Genomic DNA, 12,209 nt, shown 5'->3' on the forward strand with positions numbered 1-12,209 from the left:
TATATATACACATATATAGGAAGTGGTGAAGTGGTCAATACAAAATATATATAAGTGTGTGTGTGTGTGTGTGTGTGTGTGTGTGTGTGTGTGTGTGTGTGTGTGTGTGTGTGTGTGTGTGTGTGTGTGTGTGTGTGTGTGTGTGTGTGTGTGTGTGTGTGTGTGTGTGTGTGTGTGAATGTAACGGAAATATTAACTGTACGTTTCTGTATATAAAACTAATGCAAAGTATCTCTCTCAAAATAGAAACAATGCATGTAGCAAAAACGCTTTTCAGCACTGAATATACAGTAGTACTGGGGAGTATCGAGCAAAAGAGTTTTTTATCGCCTAGATATGGGCTGGCCAGACGGATTGTATTTCATGATTGTACGTTTATCACGTCAATCATCCGCTTTTCTCCTCCCACCGCGTCGATAGACTTCCTGAAAACGCGAGGACGCTCGTGCCACCCCTACAGCTCAGGAAAGCTGGAAAACTCGCCATGTAGGGGGCACAGAAAAAACAGGTAAGTCCGGTATTACTTTCTCTTTGTCGTTTATTACTATTATTAACGTCATTATACCCCGTAAGACACATAAAAAGTTTCTAGGACGCCTCATTTGATGAAGAATTTAAACAGAAACAGATCCGTTTTCAGGTTGATGTCCCTGAGCTAACGTTACGCGTTGGCTTGGCTATTTAAAAGGACTATAACAACATGTTTTCTGAGTACATTATTCTCATCGATAAAACAGTGTTTTATCTTTACCAGCTTTAAGGTTATAACTGCTTCCGTTAAGCACAAAAAAGTCCACTCATACCCATATCATGATAGTTCCCTGTGTTGGCCTGTCATCAGCTAACTGTGTTGACTTGAGATGCGAGTTTGGCTCTGAGTTGCTAAGAAACTGCAGTTGTACTTATTAATTTACTTGCCATTAGTTTCTTTGATCTTTTGAACTCACGTTTTGCTTGCAATTCATTTAATAGTCCTTTAAGATGGCATATAGCCTAAGCTTGATTTTTCATCCACTTATGATCATCCATCATAATTCCCAAATCTCATATGAGCAGACTTTTGTTTGTAAATCTCTAATTTAATAGTTCACTCAGATGTTGAAATCCCCCTTGCAACACTTTTAAATGAATGTGTGACTGTGACAGCTGACTGGCCACCTGTCTCATTCAAGAGACACTTTGTTTTCAGGTTTCTATTATAATTGTAATGTGACAAACAGAGCTTTGTATTTGTTTTTTACCTTTGCTCAGTTGGATTTCTAAGCATTTAAAAAAATATATATATATATATTGGTAGGCCTGTGAATTTATCGATTTCACAACTGGTTGCCTAAAGAATTAACTACACTGTGTAAAGGTCATCAGTTTCTTTTTTAAATTATCATTATTTTATGATCTGTGAGTTCGGAGCTGACTAATTATAAGACCAAGGATTCGAAATTGCTTTGGTGTATCTGAATGAATAATATTATCATATCATTGATGCAGTAAAAAGTCTTGATGATAAAAGGCACAAAGTGTGCAATCGTGTGTGAAGCCCAGGCAGTCAACAGTGCTCTTTTGGCTCTAGAAAGGTGAATCTTTAGACTGGAATGTGCATTTGGTTCTCTATGGGTCTTGCTTTCTTGACAGTGTCTCGGCCCAACTTTGCAAGGACACAAGGCGGCGAAGTGGACATCACAGGGTTTTTGTCCTTTTTTTCTTTTTTCTTCTTTTTTTTTACAGTTATGGAAATCTGCCAGGCATTGATTTCACATGAGTCTTCACAAGCAGGACCGGAAGAAAATTAAAGTGCGTGATTGCTGTGATAAGAGTCACATATTTCTGCATTGAGCATTACTTGCTGACTTCCAAAACAAAGTCTGCAGATGTTGAACTACAGCTATAACATCCTACACAGCGGTCCATCTCATCCCAGATGTTTATAGACTGTGTCGATATATTGGGCCTCTCAACTGCAGCCGTTTCCTGTCCACCATAAACTTGTACTGTGAGGTCTTAATCTTTTGAATGTGTCGTCAGTTCGCATTTCAGACATTCCTGTTCTCCATTGAGTTGAAATTGCGATTGGATTTCAACTCATCCACCCTCCTGGTGTTGCGTTTCAGGCACAATCGCAGAATTTACATATGTGGTGTCATCCAAGATTGATGCTGGACAGGTGTGTAATTCCACCCCAGACTGTTTTTTTCTCCCTCTCTCTCTGTTTGGGTCAAAATGACACAGCTCTGTGTATTTGTGTTACCTAACAGTGGCAAACCACAGGCACCTGGACTTTTTGAATTATGAACTTTGTATTTAGACTGTAAATCCATCTGTTCACATTTCTCCCTACTAACGGTTGCCACACTTTTTCTGTTGAGAAACATAATTGTATTGTTCAGCATGTTCCTTTTTGCTGATATCAGACCTTTGAAGATATTGCAGTATGAGTTATCTGATTACTTAAGTCTGGTAAGTTTAGGTGCAGGTCAAGGGTCAATTTAACAACACATTCCATTAGAAGGGCTGTAAAGATAATCTTGAGTTCTAATACATGAGATATTAGATTTCCACAAAAATATTAAGTAGGTCAAATGGTTTCAACTGTGATAATAATACGAGGTTTTCTGAGCACCAGCTCAACATATTAGAATGATTTCTGGTGGATCATGTGGAGTAATGGCTGCTGAGAACTCAGCTTTGCCTTCCCAGAAACAATACATTTTAAAATATATTAGAATAGAAAACAGTTATTGTAAAATTGTAACAATATAATCAAAAATATTATATCTGACCAAGTCCAAACATTTGAACTTTTTGGGTAGTATCTTGTATAACAGAAGGTCCTAAACTTCTATTCAGAATAATATATTACCTGAGCTATATTGCTTTGTAAGATGTAGAATATTAAATCTTTGAAAGGTAATCTCTCTTTTTTTCTTTTTTTTTCTCCAGACCTTCTCTATGAAGCAGGGCACCTATAACAGTGGATAAAAGAGGATAACTTTGACTTCAGACCCTGTTCCAGCACTCCACCTCTTTCTGTATTCTGGGTTTTATTTATTTCCCTCTTTGAGGACTATCCTGCGAGGATTGAATTCAGCTTTCATGGATATCAAATCCTGGATTTTCTGGCATTTTTTTATTGGGTGAGCTAGAATGCATGATTTCCATGCACTACTACAATCTCTGATGCTGTTTTGGACCAAAACCAGTAGTTCATCTGTATCACCTCCTCAGCCTTGTTGTTTTTGGATAGGAACTGTATTTTTAGTTGTCCATCTAGATTAGGTTCCATTTGGTTCTTCTCAAACACTATCCTCGGCCGGGCCATTACCTCTGCTCTTTGTTTGTCACTGAACATTTTCGTAGCATTTATAGGGTTGTTATAACCTCAGTGTGTGCTTATTTTTAGTCATCTGTAAGTTCTCTGACCTTAAAACAATGCATTGTTAATTGAAATTGTGCTTCAAATTTTATTTAAACAACTTGTAAGAAAGTATCTTGTTAGTAACTTAAGACATGTCGTTTAATGATTATTTATGTAGACAAACACACAAATCTGTTTAATCTTGACAAAAGATTTATGCATTTTCTCATATTTTGCCAGTGAAGTCAGACACATTTGAGAAAGCAAATAATCTTGCTTATTTGTGCATCTTTGTTTTTTGTTGAGATACTAAACTGGAAATCTCGTTTGTTTTTTGGTCAGATGATAGTTAGAGAACTTAGCATTGTTTCCAGCCAAAATGCACTGATTTTGGGAAAGATTTAACACTATCAGGGATAGAAAAGCCTGCTGAAGTTTCTTTTTGTTTTGAATAGACACTTGTTGAAGCACTTTCATCATTCATAACTTAAGTTTAACATTAAGTTTATGCAAAAGCCCATTGATTGGGCTTTAAAAAGCCGAGACATTTGAAAATATCTCAAAACGTCTAGTCCATACGTCCAGAAAGTCATCTCACTACAACACAGAAGGAATTCTGCATGAGGCACCCAAGCTGTATAGTCCAAAGATACTTTTGAGGCCAAACATTGAACATGCGCTCCCCAGGCCCCGAAAGCCCGTCCATGACCGAGGAGGCCCTGTTGCATGGACAGTTCAGCGGTTGGAGTAGCGGAGGGGGAAGTGGAAGTAACAGCAACAGCAGCCCCAACAGTCCTGGAGGCATATCTTTACCTTCCAGCCCCGCCTCCACCAACTATGCCCTGACCCTCACACCAACTCACGTCCACATCCAGCGGTTGTCTTCACGTGCGGGGAAGCAGTCCAGGCTGCTCCTGCCACTGACAGAGCTGACCGGATGCAGCTGCCCACGATCGCCGGCCCCTCCTTTGCTGGTGCTTTACTGGTACCCTCCGGGTAAACGTCGGAAGGGCGTCTCTAGACACAGACAGGTGAGGGCGTACTTGGCAGAGAGCAAAGCTGAGGCGGAAAAATGGAACGCTGCTATACAGAGCCTGCTAAGGGGGATGGACGTCAGCTCCACTACAGGTGGGTGTCAGGGTTTGATCATTCACAGATGCTTTGTCTTTAGGTAGTTACGTGTGTCTGTACTTATGTTTGTGGTAAAGCATTCGCTAAAGCCTATCAGATGGAAAAATGCATTCAGATGCTGCTAAAAATATATATATATATATTACAATTCATTTTCCCTTGCCATCTAGCTGAAATAAATTTTAGTTGTAGTTCTATAACTAAAAAGTAAATTGAAGATAAATAGAAATATTTGAAGGACAAAATTACTACAACTTAAAATTAAATTGAAAACAGAAGATATAAATAATAGTAAAATAATGGATGCTGCTAATTCTTCATGACATCTGAGTCAGTGCTGTTGCATTAATGTTGTTAATTAGTATGACTTGTAATTAGGATGCCACTTTGATTTCTTGTATATTGAGCTAAATTTATGTGAGAATGAATCATGTCTGTCTGCATTAATTTGTGTAATAGTTTAACTGTTCCTTTCCTCTTTCCTTTGTTTTTTCACTCATAATGTGTACCTCATGCTGTCATTGACGGCCAGAGAATGGGTGGGTCTGTGGCAGCCTTAGTTCAGTAGTGCAGATCATTTGGTAGCAATGCACCAGGCTTTATTGACTTAAACAGATGCTGCATGTTGTCGCTCTGTCCCTGTTTTTAACTGCTGTGCTGTAGTTAGTTGGCAGTGCTAGTCGTTGCAGTTCAGTAAATCATTAAAATCCCTTTATTTGATAAAAAAAATGTTTGGCTTGTAATTTGTGTTAAATTCAGATTAGCAGGTCTAGTGGTGTGAAAATGTAATTGCACTCCATTAAAGGGATAGTTGACCTAAAATTTTTAATTCTGTCATTTACTCACCGTTTTTCTAAACATGTATGAATTTCTTTCTTCTGCTGAACACAAAAGAAGATATTTTGAAGATTGGCCGTAACCAGACAGTTGACGGTAGCCATTGACTTCCATAGTATATTTTTCCTACTATGGAAGTTAATGGCTACCGTCAACTGTCTGGTTACCAACAATCTTCAAAATATCTTTTGTGTTCAGCAGAAGAAAGAAATTCATAAAGGTTTGGAAAATCTTAAGGGGGAGTAAATCATGACAAAACATTTTTTGTGAACCATCCCTTTAAAACTGTATTTTGTTCATTTTGTTTTGAATATAAGGACGTTTAATCATCATTTCAGTTATACTGATTTGTTAAACTATAATTAAAGCAAAACTGAAACATAATATTTAACAATCAGCTGTTTAAATCAAGAGAAACATATTTTACATTTATTGGAAAAGTTAGCATCAAGGAATTGATTGGAAAGTTTTACCTCAGTTTAATTAAAAAATACATTATTCAGTCATCTGAAAAAAAGAAAACAGCATCAGCTTTGCCCCACATGATGGGACGTTGTCAAGGAAGAAGCCTTCGATCGTAAAAAACAAACAGATAAACATCTAGATTAAGATCAGGACTATAGATGCACTATGCTCTGGATAGATGAGACCTATCTCAAATTCTTAAATCCCAGAACATAATGAAATGTTCTCAGATACCACACAGTTGAAACGTTAATGTAAGAACTAAGTGATTCTGTTTTTGGAAAATTTTCAAAAATACTGTAAAAAATTGATTTGAAATGAATCCATTTACAATTGGATGGTTTAAATTCTCTTTTTATCAGTATTTTTTAAATTAAGGTCAGATATGTGTTCTTGAGGTTTACTTATTTTTCACATCCACTAAAACATCATGGTGTCTACTTTCAGATGGTTTAGGACTGGCTTAGTGTCATTATTAAGCCTTAGAATGAAGGTCTTATCCTCACTTGCTTGTTTGTTGTTGTTTTTTTGTGAAGAATTTTGCAAAAGCATGTTGCCCCGTCCCCGTCGACTGTTGCTGCTGGTGAACCCATTCAGTGGCCGGGGTCAGGCAATGCAATGGTGTCAAACGCACATACTTCCAATGATAAGAGAAGCCAACATCAGCTACAACCTCATACAGACTGGTAAGAACAACACACACATGCTGTTGACTACAAATGGTTCAGAATAAAAGCGCTCACACCAACAGTTGTCAGAATCTGAATGATTGCATTGAACTGTTGTGATGCATGTATTTTTGTTGTTGTGCAGAGCGTCAGAATCATGCACGTGAGCTAATCAGAGAGATCTCACTACAAGAATGGGACGGAATAATCATTGTATCTGGAGATGGACTGTTGCACGAGGTGAATATCATGTGGCTCTGTTCACATTGTATGACATTGTACAAATCCCAGATGGAATCTACTGACTTTTTGCTGGTAATTTGTTTGGGAATTTTGCTACAAAGTCTGTGGAATCCTGTGTAATGGATTAAAACATGGTAAAAGACATTAAATGGTTGAGAACAATACTCTATCGGTAGCTAAAAACATGATAACATTTACCAAAATATTAAATAAATGAAGGGGCCGGGGATGTGTAGAACATTCTAAATGACACAAGTTTGATTTCTTTAGTAGCCTGATCTACTACAGGCTTTGTATGTAAAAATAAGATTATTTGCGTATTAATCTGTTTCCCCTTTTCTACAGGTGATAAATGGCCTTATGGAGAGGCCAGATTGGGAACAAGCAATAAAAACTCCAGTAGGAATTCTGCCTTGTGGCTCTGGAAATGCACTTTCTGGTTCCATAAACCACTACGCAGGGTACGAAATGTACTTGAGCTCACCTGAGACACATTGTGTGAAAATCTCTCGTTCTTCAGAGAGCCTCCCTTATTTTTTAAGAAACTGTTTGACCAAAAAAAATTAAATTCTGTCATCTACTCGCCCACATTCCAAACACATATGTTTTTATTTTTCTTATGAGCCCTCGTTGTATGCAAAAAAACGGTGTGTAATGACAGGTTTTATTTTTTAGAAAATCCTTTTAAATCCTGTTTTTCAGGCATGTTTGCAAGCCTTCAAAATGCTTTAAGGGTCTTTGCTTACTTTTAAAGCTTGCTACTACTTAAAAGGTAAACAATCTTTGTGTCAGTTAAAAAAACTCCTTTCCTTTTACTAAGATGAGTTTCATACATTTTCTCAGTAGTTGTTCGCTCTATGTGTAGGTGTATTGGGAGCAATGTACCTACTTTTACACTCTCAGAAAAAATCTCACCCTGCAAAAATGCTGATTCACTTCCATATTTGAATAATTTTTTAGCCATGTTTTAAGTAAGAAAATGTAGTTTTATTTTTGGTGTTCTGAATGTGATTGAATCTACATCTTGTCTTGTTTGTCTCTCAGATATGACATGTGCCTTCGGGAGCCTCTCCTCCTCAACTGCTGTTTTCTGCTGTGCCGGGGTGGGGTTAAACCGATGGACTTGGTCTCTGTTACAACCAGCCCATGTGCTTCGTCATCCACATCCAATCAGAATGGGCACCCACCTGCTCCCAAGAGGCTTTTCTCTTTCCTTTCTGTGGCCTGGGGTTTTGTGTCTGACGTGGACATAGAGAGTGAGCGCTACAGAGGGCTGGGCTCAGCACGGTTTACACTGGGAACACTGGTGAGATTGGCTTCTCTGCGGTCCTATAAGGGTCGTCTTTCCTATTTGCCACCCAGTATGGTCAACCCGTCCCCCGATGCCATGCCTCAGCTGCCCCGAAGGCCGCTTTCACGCAGCATTACCGAAGGATTGGAGGGATTTTGTCGCACGCCCATCCACCGCACCTGCTCTGATATGGGCCTGAGTGAACAAAGAAGTCTCCGTAAAGGAGATGGAGAAAGAGAAAGGGAACGAGAACTGGAGAGGCAGGAGAGAGAGAGGGAGAGGGAGAGGAGGAGAGAGAGGGCAAGAGGGGTTGGGGTAGTGAGAGCAAGCAGTCTCGCAGAAGACAGAGAAAGAGAGGTGGAAGCAGAAGAAAAGATGGAAGAGACATCAGAGACCAGCTCTGAATCAACCGAAAGGGAAGAGTGTGACAACATAGCCAGAAATAATGGGAATGGAAAAGAAGCTAATAAATCAGGTGGGGATGATTTAGATGGACAAGGAGTGATGAAAGCAAGAGATTTGAGTGACAGAGATGAGGTAAATGAGTGCGACCAGAGTTATAAGATGAAGCCACCTGACATCCAACACGCATTACGTAAAAACTCGCTTCCCTCTAGTCAGGTTATTAATGCCTTCTTCAGCCAACCAATTGGTGCTGACACTGACCAAGACTTGGAGGTGGCAGCTTATGGGAAGGAAGACGAAGACATAAATGGCACCTACTTTCAGAGAGAGGCCTTTCCTCTGGACAAGTCTCGCGAGCGAGCCCTCACCATCTCCTCCTCTCCATTCCGCCAGTCTCCTTTTAAAGCTTTCAAAGCTAAAACTATGGACCAGAACCAGAACCCCTCACGACCACGGCCCCTTTCCCTTCTCCACCAATCACATTCAAACTCTCTCCCTCCAAAATTTCCATCCCTTTCTCTGTCCCTTTCGCCGACCCCTCCTTCGTCTCCATCTTGCGCCTCTCCCCACTCTTCATATCTCTCACCGCGTCCCAACACTCCCAGCTCGTCTTCCCCATCGCCTTCTTTTCATTCACCGACCCCTTCCTTCAACTTTGACCTTGCAGACACTGCGGGACCCTTGAAGAACCGTCATCACTTGACATCCATCAACTTGCCAGAGGATGATCTGCTACCACCTCTGGACCAGCCTCTTCCTACACGTGACTGGGTCACAATTGAGGGCGATTTTGTCTTAGTGCTTGCCATCTACCAGTCCCACTTGGGAGCAGATCTTCTCGCTGCGCCTCAGGCTCGATTTGATGATGGGTTGATTCATCTGACGTTTGTGCGGGCTGGTATCTCCCGGGCAACGCTGCTTAGACTGTTTCTAGCAATGGAGAGAGGAGCTCATATGTCTCTAAGCTCTCCCTACGTTAGTCATGTTTCTGCTCGGGCATTCCGCCTTCAGCCGCTTTCACCACGAGGAACCCTCACTGTAGATGGAGAGCTTGTGCCCTATGGGCCACTGCAGGCACAGGTAAGTGACCGTGTAGGGATGCACAATATATCAGTACCACATTGTTTATCAGATGATATTAAAGATAGTTGATGTTGATATTTCATTGATTAACAATGTTAAAGACTGATAATTTAATAAAAATAGCAAATCTCATAATCAATATATTATAAAGATTTAACAATGTTGTGATGCCTAAATTCTCTTTAAGCATTTAAAATGATGGATTTTTTTTCTTTCTTTTTTCTTTTGTTCACTTTTCTGATTGCACATTCTTTTGTCCCAGGTGCATCCCTCCATAGCCCGTTTGATTGTTGGAGACTCTGGAATAAAGATTACAAGATTCTGACCTGTTTGGAACTGAACGTGCATGGATTTGCGTGACGCTCTGGATTATATAACATTTTGCCATCCACATATTGAGGGAGAGAGAAACAGAAAGCCAGCAGTTGCAATCACTGCTTTTACTGGGATTAACAAAGGGATTGCTTATTTAAGCTGCATATGCAAGGAGTGATTTTGAATGTAACGAAGGGATGAAAACTTGCGGCCTATAGCGTGAGTCTAGGATTACACTTGGATTACCCTCACTGTGGTCAGAGAGAGAATGCATCAATGTCTACATAAAAGAGGAAATGGCAAAACTGAATGTGTCCAAATGGTGTATACATTTTAGTATGCATTTGTGCATAGATTCTCAATAGTGCTCTTGCCTTATTTCAGAGAGTGAAAAAAAATACACAGACAAACACTAAAAACAAAAGCTGTCTTTTAGGTTGCCACACCCACATTCAAATATGGCTCCACCCATTTTGCATAATAGGTACCCCTGGAATGCCTTATCCATCTCTGAACTTTAAGTGCAACCCTCCTTAATTTACATAATTGTTTAGTGTCACACTTAATCTGAAACCTCATTTAGCAATTCAGTTCAGTCTACATCGAACTAAGTCTCCGTCCAGCTCTGAAAACCGTTGTTTAATGAAACTGATCAGAAATGTTATCAGTACTTGCATCAATTTTTGCGGGTATTTTTAGGACACAAACTGTGTGGATTGAACGCAACCTTTAAACATGGACTGTTATGATATATATTGCATTGCTAGACTGTGTAAAAAAAGCATGCAACAATCATGGTGATGACGTTAATTGATATCTAGCTATATAGCGAACACAGAATGAAAGCTTGGAAAAATTTCAGTTCCACGTTATTATCGAAGCATATGCTATCATGTCTTCTATGAGTTAAGACAAATTTGCATAGTGTTTGCTTACTTTTATTCAGAGAAATAAAGCAAGAACTGGAAGTTAGGGATCCACTGCCACTGCATCTTTAAATCCTTTTCCTGAAAGATCCTTAGTGATCAGTAACTTGATAACATTTTAGTCTATTTCTCTCAAAACAATTTTTAACACTGTGTCACTAGAGCAAGAGGAACTGTTGAAAGTCCAGCTGTGGAGCTGATTACGATCGCAAAGGAGCCTTTCCAGTGCTTTTGAATTTTACCTAAATATTTATTGGAGAAATGCCCTATTTGCATTTCTTTTATCCTTTTTATTTTACAAAGGACCACAATTTGACAATTGCAACCTCTTTTTGCTCTCATTTCTGAATTTGCCATGATTAGTAAATAATTTTTAACTCCAATGACTCGACTGGTATTTTCGAGCGGCTGTTTAATTCTTTCTAGTGCAATAAATTCAGCTTCTGTTGATCACGGCTGTCCTCAGCTATTAAGCATTGGCTGATGTGTAAATCTAGTTGTTTTGTTTGTGAGTCTGGGCACTCAAAATGATTTTCAGCTTCAATCAGATGGCCAGTTATTTGTTTTTGTTATTCATTTCCTATATTTCCTTCCTTTTGTTGTACCATGCTTTAGAGTGATCTAATAAATTTGGTATCAAGCTGCTGTCCACCTCGAAAATGGCAGTTTAAGATGTCTCTTCATTCTGCAATGCTTGTATTAAGATTTTAATAATTATTAAAAGAATATTATATTAAGCACGTGTACATATTATTTACAGTACCTAGTTCTGTATGGTTTAAAAGTTTAGTTTCAGATAAAATGTAACTGAAACCCTGCATGTTTGTCCTCCTGTCTTTTGCTCTTGCTTTCTATAGAGGTATCTCTATGAACCCTGAGGATAAATGTTTTCTTCCGGTTTATTTCAACAAGTTTCGTTAAGGAATGTTTTTTGCTCTTCGATAAGCACATTCTCAAGGGTAGATGAGAACAAAAAGGAGCTTGAACTGAAAAAAATGTGACAATTTTGCACAATCACTGCACTCCGAGGTGGAAAACAATGCAAGTTCCTCTCAGACAAGATGAGTAAGGCACCAGTGGGCTGATAGCGCAGTGTTTCACTTCTCTGCTGGTTATCAGGATTGCACGAGTTGGTAAACAAGGAAGCCGTCGTCTCTGACTCTTTTCCTCTCTTTCTTTCAGCTCTTAATTTTTCTCTTCAGTCTACTAATCTCCACATACCACTACACAGTACAGCCACAATCTTGTTTTGTTGTAGTGTCTCCGCCTTCCTATCAGCTCATTGAGCGGTTTATTTTCCCCATGTTTAGTACTACATTGCCCTTTTGCTCCTGTAGATTACAGCTGGTCAGCATTGCCCTCTCCCTCTCTCCCTCCACTCGCCTCCTCTCCTTTTCCCCTAGAAGCGATGCATTGTTTTGGTGCTATTTTGTCCTCATCATGAGTGGCTCAACTGTGGCCTACACCATGCCTTAACTGCTCATGTCTAGTTG

The 12,209-nt window shown here is 39.4% G+C and overlaps 1 protein-coding gene across 2 annotated transcripts; it reads left to right on the plus strand.

Annotated features, from left to right (window-relative positions):
* Positions 1–410: 410 nt before the first annotated feature.
* sphk2 (sphingosine kinase 2) lies at positions 411–11,376 on the plus strand. 2 transcript variants are annotated; one of them, XM_077216587.1, is made up of 8 exons: positions 452–508; positions 2,109–2,161; positions 2,938–4,480; positions 6,322–6,471; positions 6,599–6,693; positions 7,042–7,157; positions 7,741–9,472; positions 9,738–11,376. In XM_077216587.1, exons 3-8 carry the CDS (start codon positions 4,027–4,029, stop codon positions 9,798–9,800), a joined length of 2,610 nt encoding a protein of 869 aa, XP_077072702.1. In that variant the 5' UTR covers positions 452–508; positions 2,109–2,161; positions 2,938–4,026; the 3' UTR covers positions 9,801–11,376. The 2 variants fall into 2 exon arrangements, with proteins under 2 accessions (XP_077072693.1, XP_077072702.1); XM_077216578.1 differs by lacking the exon at positions 2,109–2,161 and having other exon boundaries at positions 411–508.
* Positions 11,377–12,209: the final 833 nt, after the last annotated feature.

This window comes from Siphateles boraxobius, unplaced genomic scaffold (genome assembly GCF_051911475.1).
Source record: "Siphateles boraxobius isolate OS27281-9 unplaced genomic scaffold, OSU_SipBor_1 12, whole genome shotgun sequence".
NCBI lineage: Eukaryota > Metazoa > Chordata > Actinopteri > Cypriniformes > Leuciscidae > Siphateles > Siphateles boraxobius.

Excerpts from the sequence above, each read along its gene's own strand:
- sphk2 (XM_077216578.1), top strand. The coding sequence starts at position 4,027 with ATGCGCTCCCCAGGCCCCGAAAGCCCGTCCATGACCGAGGAGGCCCTG. Across the intron at positions 6,694-7,041 it reads GAGATGGACTGTTGCACGAG|GTGATAAATGGCCTTATGGA; the intron begins GTGAATATCATG and ends CCTTTTCTACAG. Across the intron at positions 9,473-9,737 it reads ATGGGCCACTGCAGGCACAG|GTGCATCCCTCCATAGCCCG; the intron begins GTAAGTGACCGT and ends CTTTTGTCCCAG.